Source organism: Labeo rohita, chromosome 1 (genome assembly GCF_022985175.1).
Source record: "Labeo rohita strain BAU-BD-2019 chromosome 1, IGBB_LRoh.1.0, whole genome shotgun sequence".
NCBI lineage: Eukaryota > Metazoa > Chordata > Actinopteri > Cypriniformes > Cyprinidae > Labeo > Labeo rohita.
The window spans coordinates 34,462,092-34,476,298 of record NC_066869.1 but is presented as its reverse complement, the minus strand read 5'-3'; the positions used below and the strand labels follow the sequence as shown (position 1 = coordinate 34,476,298).

At 36.0% G+C, this 14,207-nt stretch overlaps 1 protein-coding gene across 1 annotated transcript in view; it reads left to right on the top strand.

The window, feature by feature from the left end:
• si:dkey-92j12.5 (multiple PDZ domain protein) overlaps positions 1–14,207 on the top strand; it is a 60,664-nt gene that overhangs the window by 10,670 nt on the left and 35,787 nt on the right. Inside the window, exons 4-17 of the mRNA XM_051124287.1 lie at positions 1,314–1,508; positions 1,678–1,814; positions 1,908–2,106; positions 3,900–4,022; positions 4,155–4,346; positions 5,920–5,937; positions 6,237–6,339; positions 6,446–6,528; positions 9,022–9,280; positions 9,452–9,511; positions 11,139–11,218; positions 12,710–12,856; positions 13,270–13,455; positions 13,915–14,076. Coding sequence (XP_050980244.1) covers positions 1,314–1,508; positions 1,678–1,814; positions 1,908–2,106; positions 3,900–4,022; positions 4,155–4,346; positions 5,920–5,937; positions 6,237–6,339; positions 6,446–6,528; positions 9,022–9,280; positions 9,452–9,511; positions 11,139–11,218; positions 12,710–12,856; positions 13,270–13,455; positions 13,915–14,076 — 1,944 coding nt within the window. The remainder of the gene's footprint in view (positions 1–1,313; positions 1,509–1,677; positions 1,815–1,907; positions 2,107–3,899; positions 4,023–4,154; positions 4,347–5,919; positions 5,938–6,236; positions 6,340–6,445; positions 6,529–9,021; positions 9,281–9,451; positions 9,512–11,138; positions 11,219–12,709; positions 12,857–13,269; positions 13,456–13,914; positions 14,077–14,207) is intronic.

The following is a 14,207-nucleotide window of genomic DNA, read 5'->3' as shown; positions in this document are numbered from 1 at the left end:
ACCCGACACAATTTAATCATTTAGACTTTTATTGCAGTGTTCACATTTACACTTGTTTTTATTTTAGGAGAGAATGTTATGTGAATAACTGAGCTGTTAGCAGCTCTCCAGCATGAAACAAATCTAAAGACTGCACTTCTTTTTCACATCGATCCTGTCAATTGTTTGTCTGTGTATTGTATATATTGCCAGTATGTTGTTGCCTTAAAAATACTGTTCAAGTATGGTGTTGGTAACATTTTTTAGATTTTGTTTTGAGTTTGAAAGTCTCAACAGGGCTTCATTTATCTGGTCAGAAATACAGTAAATCAGTAATATATATATATATATATATATATATATATACATACATAACAGCATTTATTTGTAATAGAGATTTTTTGTGATACTATAAACATTATTATTTAAATTGGTAACACTTTCGTATAGGGACCAATTCACACTGTTAACTAGTTGCTTATTAGCATGTATATTACTAGCATATTGAATGTTTATTAGTTTATTAGTGAATGTTTATTAGTACTTATAAAGCACACATTGTCTATATTCTACATCCCTAATTCTACCCAGTACCTAAACATAACAACTACCTTACTATTAACAAGCAGCAAATTAGTGGTTTATTGAGGCAAAAGTTGTAGTAAATTGTTTGTTAATAACCATAATTTTTATATATCGTGTTTCCTGTATTGTGTTTATACTTGATGTATTATTACCATTAATACTGACATGAGATTAAAAGGCTAAAACTGAAGTGACCAAAGATCAGTAAAGGTAAACACTATATTATTCAATACATTTTGTCTTAAAGGAGATCACTTCCAGAACAAAAATTTACAGATAATTTACTCACCCCCTTGTCATCTAAGATGTTCATGTCTTTCTTTCTTCAGTCGATAAGAAATTATGTTTCTTGAGGGAAAAAACTTCAGGAATTATCTTCATATAATGGACTTCAGTGGTGCCCCCAAGTTTGAACTTCCAAAATACAGTTTAAATTCAGCTTCAAATGGCTCTAAACAATCCCAGCCGAGGAAGAAGGGTCTTATCTACCAAAACGATCTGTCATTTTTAAAACAAATTGACAATTTATATACTTTTTGTTATATGTTTTCCTCAAGAAACATTGTTTCTTATTGACTGAAGAAAGACATAAATATCCTGGATGACAAGGGGGTGCGTAAATTATCTTTAAATTTTTGTTCTGGAAGTGAACTTCTCCTTTAATATTGTGAACATGCCAAATTACATCCCAGTAAGGCCTTACAAACAGAGAGTGCAACCCATATTACTCTAGCTGTGTATTTGTACAGGTTTCCCCCAGAACGCCTCTTTCTATGAGTGATGAACCAGATGGTATGAGCACGTCCCGCCCCTCATGCAATCTAAGGTACAGAGACTCCTACCTCTCAGCCCAGCGGGGCAATGACCGATGTCGATCCTTCAATTATGTGACTTTTGCCCCTTGCATCACGGAGGACATTTCAGTGCTGCAGTCCATGGCCCAGGTACCAGCATAATTCAGAAAACAAAAACCTTTAGACTAACTGAGATACATGTGCTGTAACAAACTGAACGCGCAAACTCTCATAAATACTATAATTTGAACACTACATCTCCTAAAATCAGTAGTTTGAATCCATTCTTTCTTAACCCTTGTATTTATTGCTCTTTCAGGGTCGGACTGTGCTTAGATTTGACCTGGAGAAGGGCGAAAGTACTTTGGGCATCAGCATTATTGGTCTGGAGACTGAAAGCAGTGGAGGTCATGGTATCTTCATACAGAAGATTCAGCCAGATTCGGTAGCATACAGGTACTGACAAGGATGCAAGTACAGGATACCAAACCGTAATTGATAAGAAGCACATTATTCTGGACATTTCTTTACCCCATTCTTTTGTCTTAGTGATGGACATCTACATGAGGGTGATCAGATTCTAGCAGTGAATGGCAAGCTGTTTGAATCCTCTGTAACACAGGAACAAGCTTTCCGGGTTCTTCAGGAAGCTGCTACTGTGGTAACCTTAATTATAGCCAGAGAACCAACCCCCCACAGAAGAGCCACACTCTTTCCAAGAATCTCTCTGGCCTTTATCGTCAATTCAGTGTAAGTCTCCTTAAAAACCTTTGTTTTAAAATTATTTATTATATCTCTTAAATTTTACCAATTCTACTTAGCATAGTGCGTAAAACACCCTTAAGAGACTTAAATGTTCCCCTGAAGTGTCTTAGAGCTGTCTCATATTTTGCCTCATATTTTACACTGTAATGCTGTATAGCTGACCCATTTTACTATGCAGCCTAAATCTGTTATTGATCCACAGTAATTTGATTACATTTCCACAAGTGCAGTACATCTAACATTTTAGATGTTATACATTAGCTTTTTAAGTGAGGTTTTTAGGTTTGCTGTTTGTTGTGAAAGCAGAGTAAGAGACAGCAGAGGATTTCCTGGTAATGGTGGAGAAACGAGTCTACTCCTATTAAAGGGGTGCTATTATGCTTTTTCACTTTTTGAACTTTAGTCAGTGTGTGGTGTGTATCTTTGGGCATAAAAAAAGATCTACAAAGTTACAAATCTCAAAGTCCACTCCAAATCCCTTTTTAAGAACTACAACGAACGGCTCCTTTGGACTACAACGTTGTTTTCCGCATGCAATGTCACAACGTGGTCTAATGGACCACAATGATGTCACAACAAGCTTTCCAAAATCCAAAAGCTTTCCAAAATCGGGGCACCATATCAATCATAATGGATTGATATGGAAAAAAATGCTGAAATGTTTTCCTCAAAAAACATAATTTCTTGATGCACATGGAGGAATTTATTCACCTCAAGTGAGTGTAAAAAACTTTTTTTTCCCAGCACTCATTTCTGATGTCATACTTTAAAATGTACATTAAAACAGGGTGATGGAAACAGCTATTGTTACAAAAATTGTTCTATATCTCTGTTTTACCTTTTTTGTTAAGGGTGTTTGATCTTCTTTGCATGTTCACTTTGCAAAGACTGGGTCGGTACTTCTGCAGTGATGTAGGATGATTTTGAAATGATTTTTGAAGTTGAGAGAGAAAATACGATTGGAGTTTTTTGACATACCCTAACTGTCTTGAGCCAGAATACACAGAGTTCAAGGAGAGCAAGGCAAGATGAGCGTTTGAGAATAAAAGTATTTAAATTGTATTTTTTAAATAAAAAAAATCGTTAGCAAATTGTTTTGCTAGATAAGACCCTTCTTCCTTTAGCTGGGATCGTTTACAACTGCATTTGGGATTGTTTGAAGCCGCATTTAAACTGCATTTTGGAAGTTCAAAATCAGGGCACCATATCAGTCCATTATATGGAGAAAAATCCTGAAATGTTTTCGTCAAAAAACGTAATTTCTTTACGACTGAAGTGAGAAAGACATGAACATCTTGGATGACAAGGGTGTGAGTACATATTGTTTTGGAAGTGGACTTCTTTAAAAAAGTCATGTGACTTTGCGCTATGGGACAGCATAACCTGACTAACCAGCAGACCAATCTTGTTGCAGAACATCTGAAGTGTTGTTATGGTCATTCTTAAATGCCCGAGCAAAGTCTGTTGTCAAAGTATTCCTGTATAATTGCCTCGATATAGTGGCATCATGTGGTTACATTTATTGTGTTTTGTCTGCTCAATGTGGAACATTTTATATCAAAATCAATATTCTCCCATGTGATTAAATGATTTGTAGCTGTATTCAATAATTCAATAGCTTTTGAAGCCATGACTAAGCCATTTGCCTATACAGAAAATGACTTTTAAAAATAAACCTACCCTGAGAAATATTCACTGGAGTAAGTGTGATAACTAGCCCCAGTCTCTCTTATATTATAATTAGGCTTATTCCACTCGTTAAATTTTATTCCACAGCCTCGACAAATTCATCATATTGAGCTGCAGAATGACGGATCAGGTCTAGGCTTTGGCATCATTGGAGGGAGGAGTACTGGCACCATGGTTAAAACCATTCTTCCTCATGGTGTAGCCGGAAAGGTATGAGAGAATCATCATGGATTTAGACACACTATTATTTAATTAAGTACTTTTTTGGACTGTACAAACTAATTAAAATTAAATGCAAATGAAAATTCCTTGACATTTGTGGTTGTATGTTTGTGCGCACAGGACGGGAGATTACGTAGTGGTGATCTTCTCCTCAGAATTGGTGATGTGGACGTGTCCACCATGGGGAGTGAGGAAGTGGCACGTGAGCTCCGTCTTGCTGGTTCCCATGTGAGACTTATCATTGCCAGGGAAACCACTGATGGTGACCTCTCACCTACCATTGCCCAGCAACAGGACTCACAAAAGAAACAGGTGCAAAATGCTTCTGATCGTAAATGTGTGTCTGTGTGTCTCTGTGTGTATTCACATATACAGTTGAAGTAATAGGTTTACACCTTGTAGAATCTGCAACATGTTGTTTTTTATTTAGTGCTGACCTGAATAAGATATGTCACATAAAAGACGTTTACATATAGCCCACAAGAAAAAATTACTTATAAAAATGACCCGATTCAAAAGTTTACATACACTTGATTCTTAATACTGTGTTGTAACCTGAATGACCCACAGCTGTGTTTTTTTGTTTAGTGATAGTTGTTTATGAGTCCCTTGTTTGTCCTGAACAGTTAAACTGCCTGTTGTTCTTCAGAAAAATCCTTCAGATCCCACAAATTATTTGGTTTTTCAGCATTTTTTTGTATTTGAACCCTTTCCAACAATGACTGTATGATTTTGAGATCCATCTTTTCACACTGAGGACAACTGAAGGACTCATATGCAACTATTACAGAAGGTTCAAACTCTCACTGATGCTCCAGAAGGAAAAATCATGCATTAAGATCCAGGGGGTGAAAACTTTTGAACAGAACGAAGATGTGTACATTTTTCTTATTTTGCCTAAATATCATATTTTTTTTATTTAGTACTGCCCTCCAGAAGCTACAGAAGATACGTAAATGTTTCCCAGAAGACAAAATAAGTGAAATTTACCCTGATCTTGAAATTCAAAAAGTTTTCACCCCCCGGCTCTTAATGCCTTGTGTTTCCTTCTAAAGCATCAGTGAGCATTTGAACCTTCTGTAATAGTTGCATATGAGTCCCGCAGTTGTCCTCAGTGTGAAAAGATGGATCTCAAAATCATACAGTCATTGTTGCAATAGGTTCAAATACACAAAAATGCTGAAAAAACTAAAGAATTTGTGGGACCTGAATGATTTTTTTTGAATGAAGAACAGTGGGTAGTTTAACTGTTCAGGACAAACAAGGGAACTCATGAACAACTATCACTAAACAAACAAAACAGCTGTGGATCATTCAGGTAACAACACAGTATTAAGAATCAAATGTATGTAAACTTCTGAACAGGGTCATTTTTATAAATTCAGCTATTATTTTCTCTTGTGGACTATATGTAAACATCTTTTATGTAAAATATCTTATTTAGGTCAGTACTTAATAAAAAACAACATGCGTTTTGTATGATCTCTCTTATTTGGGTAAAATAATTAACGTTTTGCAGATTCTGCAAGGTGTATATAAACTTTTGACTTCAACTGTATATGTAAATTGTGATAGCCCATTAAAAAAATGAAGTTCTGTTATCATTTACTCACCTTCATGTATTTTTTAACATGTTTGACATTCGTTCCTCCAAGGAATAAATTTTAGGAATTGCATTCTGTTCCTCCTGTTTCTCCTTCACCACATTTATAGTGCTTTTATGGTTTTTTTGTCAGTTTTAAAGGTCACCATAAACTGTTATTGTATGATAAAAAGCTGCGTAACAATCCTTATAAAATAAATAAAGATTTTATCATTATTTACTCACCCTGATGTCATTCCAAACCTAAAGACTTTCTTTTGCTCTTTTTAATTTTTTATACAGGTTTGGAATGACATAAAGGTAAATAAAACATGACAAAATTTACATTTAAAATGAATTAAATTTAAATTACTCCTTAAACCGCTCAATAAAATCACAGCAAACACTGATTGACACTGACAATGACACACAAGGAGCTTGTGGTTAAGTGAGAGAGTCAACATAATAGAAAGATCTAGAGTTTGTTGTAAAATATGAAATTTAATCACACGCAAGTCTTTAATCTTGATTACGTTTTGTCATAAATGCTGCTGTATTATGTCTTGTTTGATGTGCTAATTTGTTGTGCCAATAACAAACAAAGCATTATCCTTCTGCAGGATTTAGTAGAAAAAAAAGAAAAAGAGTTTGGTGTCAGATTCAATAACAACAAAAATGGTTTGGGTGTCAACATCTCCAAATCTCTGGATAATCTGAACAAAGGTACAGTATGATTTCTTACTGTTTTTATTTAGCAAGAGATAATTTTCTTAATATTCAGTCTGAGAATGTTAAATGTGAAGGATCAAATAAATATTGGATGTTTTAGAATCCAGTGGATTTGAAGTAAAGAGCATACTGAAAGGAAATGCAGTGGATGGACGAGTTCACATTGGAGATGACATCATTGCTGTGAGTTTAATACAGATCTTTATTTTTTATATGTCTTTACTTTTCATGTAAAGAATACATTTTGTTATAGCAGTTATTAATCCTGTTATTGTTTCTGTCATGTGTGTGTGTGTGTGTGGGAAGGCTGTTTACATTGTACTGTTTGTTTTAGGCTGAATGGTAGTGCTATGTATGATTAATTACATTGTTGCTAGTTTTGTGTTTGTATTTGTGTAAATGTGTCATTAGTCCAACCCTCATGCTCTATTTGGGGTCTCAGAGACCCCAGGGCCATTTCGGCAACTTGAAAAAACACTTAACATTGAAGTATCACGTTAATACTTAATGACTTTTCTAATGAGAGCTTATTATAAAGAGAATTTCAACTTGCTTCATAACACACTTCAAACATGCTCGATGAAAAGTTTTGCATTAATTATGTTTGGGGTTTTAGAGACCTCAGATATGAAACATTAAATAATGCAATGACTTCTCACATGATGAGATTCTCTGACTGGTTTACACACTGTGGAAATACACTTCTGTCAGATGTAATTTTCTTAATTATATTTTCCTAGATGTGTTTTGCCAAGGTTAAAATGACCACAAGCAACATTACTATTACGTTAAGGCACATTTCTGAAAAATGCTTGCTTGCTTTGTAATAAAATGGACGGACAAAGCAGCTGGGGATGGGCAAATCATTTCTGAAGCATCAATATTTTCAATACTGATGTTGTAGCAAGAGCTATTTAGCATGAAAATCAATACGTACCATGAGCTTTGAAGTGAAAAAATGAACTGTGTTAGCATATGGTTGTTTAGGATTGGAACTATTTATCTTAACATGCAGAAATTCTGAAAGACACAAGCACATCATCTGGTGTTATTTCACACTAAATAAAGATGAAGCTAAACGTGACACTATTATAATTATAATGCTATGTTATAATGGGTTTTTTGTGAAAATATAATTCATGTTCTAAATTGTTGTTAATGATAAACTAAAGAGAAGCCTGATCATTAGCAGTTTAGACTCCAGTTTAGAGTAAAACTTATTAAATGATAAAGGATAGCTTTCAGATATGTTAAATTGCTATAATTGCCTGTTTTATTCTAAAAAACATATGGGTCAAGCCAGCAATAGCTTGACCACAATAACTGTGAATAATATAGTTACTTTAAGTAGCAATTTTGCAAATTTATTAGAAATAAAAAACTAAAATGATTCTATTGCATAAGTATTCATACTCATTTCTGGAAGACTTGACATTAAGCTCAGCAGCACTCATATTGCTTGTAGATGTTACTACACTTTGGAACTGTGGAAAATTCATTCGAATGAGTATGATTTGGAAAGGCACACACTTAACATCTGAAAATGCATATGAGCAAGAATATAACTGGTCAAAATAACTGCCTGTAGAGCTCGGAAACAGGCTTCACAGATGCATGTAGCCTCTATTATATGGAGGACAACTAGGACTCTTCCTAGAGATGGCCTCCTGGCCAAACTGAGCAATTGATGAGAAGGGGCTTGGTTATACTGGTAACCAAAAAGCTGATGGTCACTCTAGTTGAGCTCCATGATCATATATGCAGATGGACATCACTGTAACACTCCACCAGTCCGGTCTTTATGGGGGTGTGTCCAAATTCAATCCTCTCCTCAGTGAAGACACATGAAAACTCACTTTGCAAAATTGCAAAAAAAGCACCTAAAGGACCCTCAGACTGTGAGAGACAAGATTCTCTGTTCTGATCAACCTCAAATCCAAGCATCATGTTTGAAGAAAACTAAGCACTGCTTAACACCTGCAGACTACCTTCCCAAAAGTAAAGTGTGCTGGTAGCAGCTGTGGGGCTGTTTTTCAGGGAATGAGGGGCTCGTCCGAGTAGAAAGAAAGCTCAGTGCACCAAATTATTGAGATAGCCTTATTGAAAAGCCAGTCCAGAGCATTCAGAACCTCAGACTGGGCAGAAGGTTCACCTTCCAACAGGACAATGACCCTAAGCACACAGCAAGAGTGGTTTATAGACAACTCTGTGAATATCCTTGAGTGGCCCAGCCAGAGCCTGGGCTTGAATGCAATCAAATATTTCTGGAGAAAGCTGAAAATGTCTGTCAGACCGCATCCAAGCTGACAGACCTTGAGAGGTGAAAAGGTGAGTCGAATAATAGAAGATAATTGCCAAATGCAGATGTGCAAAGCTTGTTGCATCATCCCCAAAAAGACTTGAGGCTGTAAAGGTGCTCCAGTGGAGTACTGAGTTAAGGGTATGAATACTTATGCAATGTACTTATTTCATTGTTTTATTTTGAATAAATTTGCAAATCTGTTTTGTGCTTTGTCATTATGGTATATGGAGTGTAAATTTATGTGGGAAAAAGTAATTTAAAGCAGTTTAACATAAGGCTGCAACATAACAAAACATGAAGGGGTCTGAATTGTTTGCAAGGCAATGTAGGTATTATATTAACTGTTAAATGATTATTTTGGGGTGTGGTTTTAGGTGGATGGTCAGAGTCAGTATGACTGCAGTAAACAGAAAGTGGAGGAGATCCTGCACATGACTGGCCAACAAGTGAAGATCTCTATTCAGAGAAAGGGCTTACCATCTGGAACACAAACAATGTCCCAAAGACCCTTAACCCCTCTGGGTCTCCTTCCCCCTCCACTGCCTCCGTGTCTACCAGAGCCAAAGCCAGTTCTGCCCCCAGGGAAAGTTTTCTATACTGAACGCCGGGACCTCAACTTCAACAGAGAGTGCAGTTAGTGAAACTCTTCTCACTTCTGTTTAGTTGCTCTCATTCACACTGTGTTTGATTTATGAGTTCTGTTTCACTTTGGCCCATTCTCTGTATGAAGCCTTAGTATCTCTTTGACCCTACTTTGATTCTAATAACAGCTTCTGTTTCTGTTTGTTCTTTCTGTGACCTTAGTTGAGTCAACGCAAGCCTGTTATTTACAGTCCAAGATGGAGAACAGAAACCAGTCCTCATGTAAGAACAGATGACATTGTGTTCTTGGTTATTTACAATTCTGTGTCAATGGACTAATTAATTATTAGAGCCACTCATTTTAATTTGCACCTTAGGTCTGTTAGTGTACTAGTAAAACTAATAGTTGATATAATTGTGATTTAAAGGGAAGACTTGTACGGCTTAATATAACATAAATGATGTCTCTTACTGAAATATGTAGTAGAAAACCCATGAAAAATTTATGGTATTTAAAAAATCCACATTGTTTTATACATATTTTGGACTATTGGGGGCGCCGTTATTTTGATTACGTCACATGGTTGCACTCTGGAAGCTACTGGCGCTACTATGATGCTATTTTTGCTCCATCACAACTCAGAATACATAACTGGGAAAATAAAATACTGATACGATGACCACAGCTTACAGGTGGCGAGGGATATAAGCCAAACCAAATGCCATACCATCCGTTTTTTTATTTCCCCACAAGGAGTCTAAATGCCCCCAGATTTTGAGTTAAGTCCATGCTCAGAAACTCCTTCAGTGCCTGTGGTGTCATGACAAGCGTCAGCATGTGAAGACTTACATCGCTTGTCTTGCTGTTGTTCAACTGATAATTACAACCAAAAGCCGCACAATGTGGCATCGTATCAGTATTCTATTTTCCGAGTTGTGTTATGGTAAAAATAGTGACAGGTAGCGTCGGTAGCTAACCAATTTGACGTCCACAGAAATAGTGGTGCCCCCTATAGTCCAAAATATCTATAAAATAATGTGGATTTTTTTCATTTTAATCTAATAGAAATTTTGTGTTACGTCACTTGCTCACCAATGGATCCTCTTCAGTGAATGGGTGCCATCAGAATGAGAGTTCAAACAGCTGATAAAAACATCATAATAATCTACAGCATGACTCCAGTCCATCTATTATGGATTATTATGATGTTTTTATCAGCTGTTTGGGCTCTCATTCTGACGGCACCCATTCACTGAAGAGGATCCCTTGTCAAGCAAGTAATGTAATGTTAAATTTCTCTAAATCTGTTCCAATGAAGAAACAAACTCATCTACATCTTGGATGGCCTGAGAGTCAGTGAATTTTCAGCAACTTTTCATTTTTCGGAGAACTAATCCTTTGTCTTGTGTTTAATGTAGTCTGGGCTATATTTTTTTTTATCTTGAATATTTTTGTTCACTTTGACAGCTGTTTAATCACCATCTGTAGTTTAGCTATAATGTCTTTTCTAGCTTTTATGCCAAAATACTGTTTGAATTTGACAAGCATTTAATCAAAAGTTGATAATTATATTTATTTTGCTTTCCTAACTGTACATCATTAAATTATAAGCATATTATTATTTACATTTACAATTTGTTTCTGCTATGCAATCAAGTGTAATCAACAGCATGTCACAAATACTGTCCATAGACATTAAACTGTAAATAACAAAGAATATTCCTTTAAGATTTCTTCAGTTTGCTTGATTATTTCTAATGTAGATATAACTAAAATGTGAAAAAGAAATTCTGACTCTTTCACAGTGTAACTGATGAAAACATACATTGTCTTTTCTAGTCTAGTCTTCTCCTCAGTCATGTTGTCATTTATTTATTAGCTGTCTGTTGTTTGGAAATTTTGTTTTAGTTTGCAAGCTGTCTGATGAAGAGGAGGAAATATTGAAGGAGAAGTGGCAAAGCAAACTGGGTGCCCAATATGAAGTCATGGTGCGTCTCATCTGTATTCTCTCCTGTTTAGCTGACAGTTACTTTCCATGGCTGAGATTTGAGAGTGTGTGTCAGCATATGTTTATGTCAGTATGCGTCTCTATATATGCCTGTTTTTTATGTATGTCCATGTCTACTGTATATTTATATATCTATATATACAGTTGAGGTCAAAAGTTTACATACACTTTGCAGAATCTCCAAAATGTTAATTGTTTTACCAAAATAAGAGAGATCATTCAAAATGCATGTTATTTTTTATTTAGCTCTGACTTGAATAAGATATTTCACATAAAAGACGTTTACATATAGTCCACAAGACTATATGTAAACAACACAGCTGTGTTTGTTTGTTTAGTGATAGTTGTTCATGAGTCTCTTGTTTGTCCTGCTGTTCTTCAGAAAAATCCTTTAAGGGTATTTGAACCCTTTCCAACATTGACTGTATGATTTTAAGATCCATCTTTTGTCACTGAGGACAACTGAGGGACTCATATGCAACTATTACAGAAGGTTCAAAATCTTACTGATGCTTCAGAAGGAAACAAGATGCAGCTGGGGGGTAAAAAAATTGAAGATCAGGGTAAATTTAAAGGAGAAGTCCACTTCCAAAACAAAGACATATAATGTACTCACCCCGTTGTCATCCAAGATGTTCATGTCTTTCTTTCTTCAGTCGTAAAGAAATTTCATTTCAGCATTTTTCTCCATATAGTGGACTGATATGGTGCCCCAATTTTGTTATTTTCATAAAAATAATACAATTTATATACTTTTTAATGTCAATCGCTCATCTTGTATTACTCTGCCTGGACTGTTTTTTTCCGCTTCATGACAGTTAGGGTATGTCGAAAAACTCCCATCTCATGACCTCCCTCAACTTCAAAATTGTCCTATATCGCTGTTTTACCTTTTTTGTTAAAGGTGTTTAATCTTCTTTGCATGTTTCTTTGCAAAGACTTTTAAATTGTATTTTTTTTAATGAAAACAACCGATCATTTCGCTATATAAGACCCTTCTTCCTCAGCTGGGATCGTTTACAACCGCATTTGGGATCATTTGAAGCTGCATTTAAACTGCATTTTGGAAGTTCAATATCAGGGCACCATATCAGTCCATTATATGGAGAAAAATGGTGAAATGTTTTCCTCAAAAAACATAATTTCTTTATGACTGAAGAAAGAAAGACATGAACATCTTGGATGACAAGGGGTTGAGTACATTATTTATGAATCTTTGTTTTGGAAGTGGACTTCTCCTTTAACTTTTGTCTTCTGGGAAACATGTAAGTATCTTCTGTAGCTTCTGAAAGGCAGTACTAAATGAAAAAAATATGATATTTAGGCGAACTAAGAAAAATGACACATCTTTATTCTGTTCAAAAGTTTTCACCCCCCGGCTCTTAATGCGTTGTGTTTAAAGCATTTATATTTACATTGTATGTATGTTTGTCTTTGGGGTGTGTGTGTGTGTGTGTGTGTGTGTGTGCAGGTGGCCCAGGTACAGAAATTCTCTGAGAGCAGTGGTCTTGGTGTGAGTTTGGAGGCTAAAGAAGGTCATCACTATATCTGCTCTATACTGCCAGAGGGTCCAATTGGACAGACGGGAATCATTCGGCCTGGAGACGAACTGCTAGAGGTTCATTTTATATTATATTATATTATATTATATTATAATTCATATAGAATATTTCACATATCATTACACATACAAACACAAAAATTTATTTACTTAAAATAATATGAATGGAAATTATATTTGGTTATACTTCAAAGTCAAACAAGCATTACACACAGATAATACTGTTGTTTATAGATTACGCTGTTGTAATCCCTTATCATAAACCTTGCTAAAACATGCATGCATAATAACCGAACGGCTCATCTTTCTTTCTGCGTTCTGTTTTCTATGCATAGCACTTTATTCAGTGCTGACTGCACATGAATATCAATCATGACAGCTACTTAAAAATAGCCCTTCCTGTCAGTAGAAAAGCCCAGAGGATCATTTCAGCAGAACAAGCGAAGTTGATGTGTTTGTTCTGTCTGTAGGTGAACGGGTTCTCTCTGATTGGTGAGACACATAAGGAAGTTGTGAGCTTGCTGAAGGAGCTTCCCGTGAATGTTTGTGTGGTTTGCAGTCGTCTCATCCCACCCACAATCAGCGAGGAAGATGATGACGATGATGACGACGTGCAACTCACTCTCAAGGAACTACTAGCAGAATTTCATGAAAAGGTTTCCTGTGTCTTTGTGCATCATGATATTTAAAAGGAACAATGCACTACCTTTGTGTGCTTAATTGTATTAAGTGAGCACTACTTGTACTTAAAGGGATAGTTCACCCAAAAATGAAAATTCTTTCGTTCATCTTTGGAACACAAATGAAGATATTTTTGATGAAATCTGAGCGCTTTCTGACTCTGCATAGACAGCAGTGTAACTACCATGTGCAGGGCCCAAAAAGGTAGTAAGGACATTGTTAAAATAGTCCATGTGACATCAGTGGTTCAACCTTAATTTTATGCAAAGAAAACAAAAACAACAACTTTATTCAACAATTTCTTCTCTCCCATGTCCGTCCTCAACGTGCATTCAAAAGTGTGTCTTTTGCACTCAAAAAGTATTCTCGTACCTTCATAAAATTACGGTACTATTTTAACAAAATAATACTGACTTGTCTGCTTTTTCTCACAGGCCGAGCAGAAATCATTTGGGGGTCTCTTTGCACGCAGAGAGGATGACTGGAAGACAGAAGCTCCTGTGCTGTCCCATCAGGCCATGTGGGAGAACGAGATTCAAGTCTATGAGCTGCAAAAAGGCGATTCTGGCCTGGGATTCAGTATACTAGACTACCAGGTGTGTGTGTGTGTATCAATACTACTACAACAAGAGAGCAGCAGAGTATGAGCTCCACATCAGTTGGTTTGGGTAGTCCCAGTTGGTTTGAAATCCCTCTACAACATGGCAGCAGTGACTCCTAATTTATT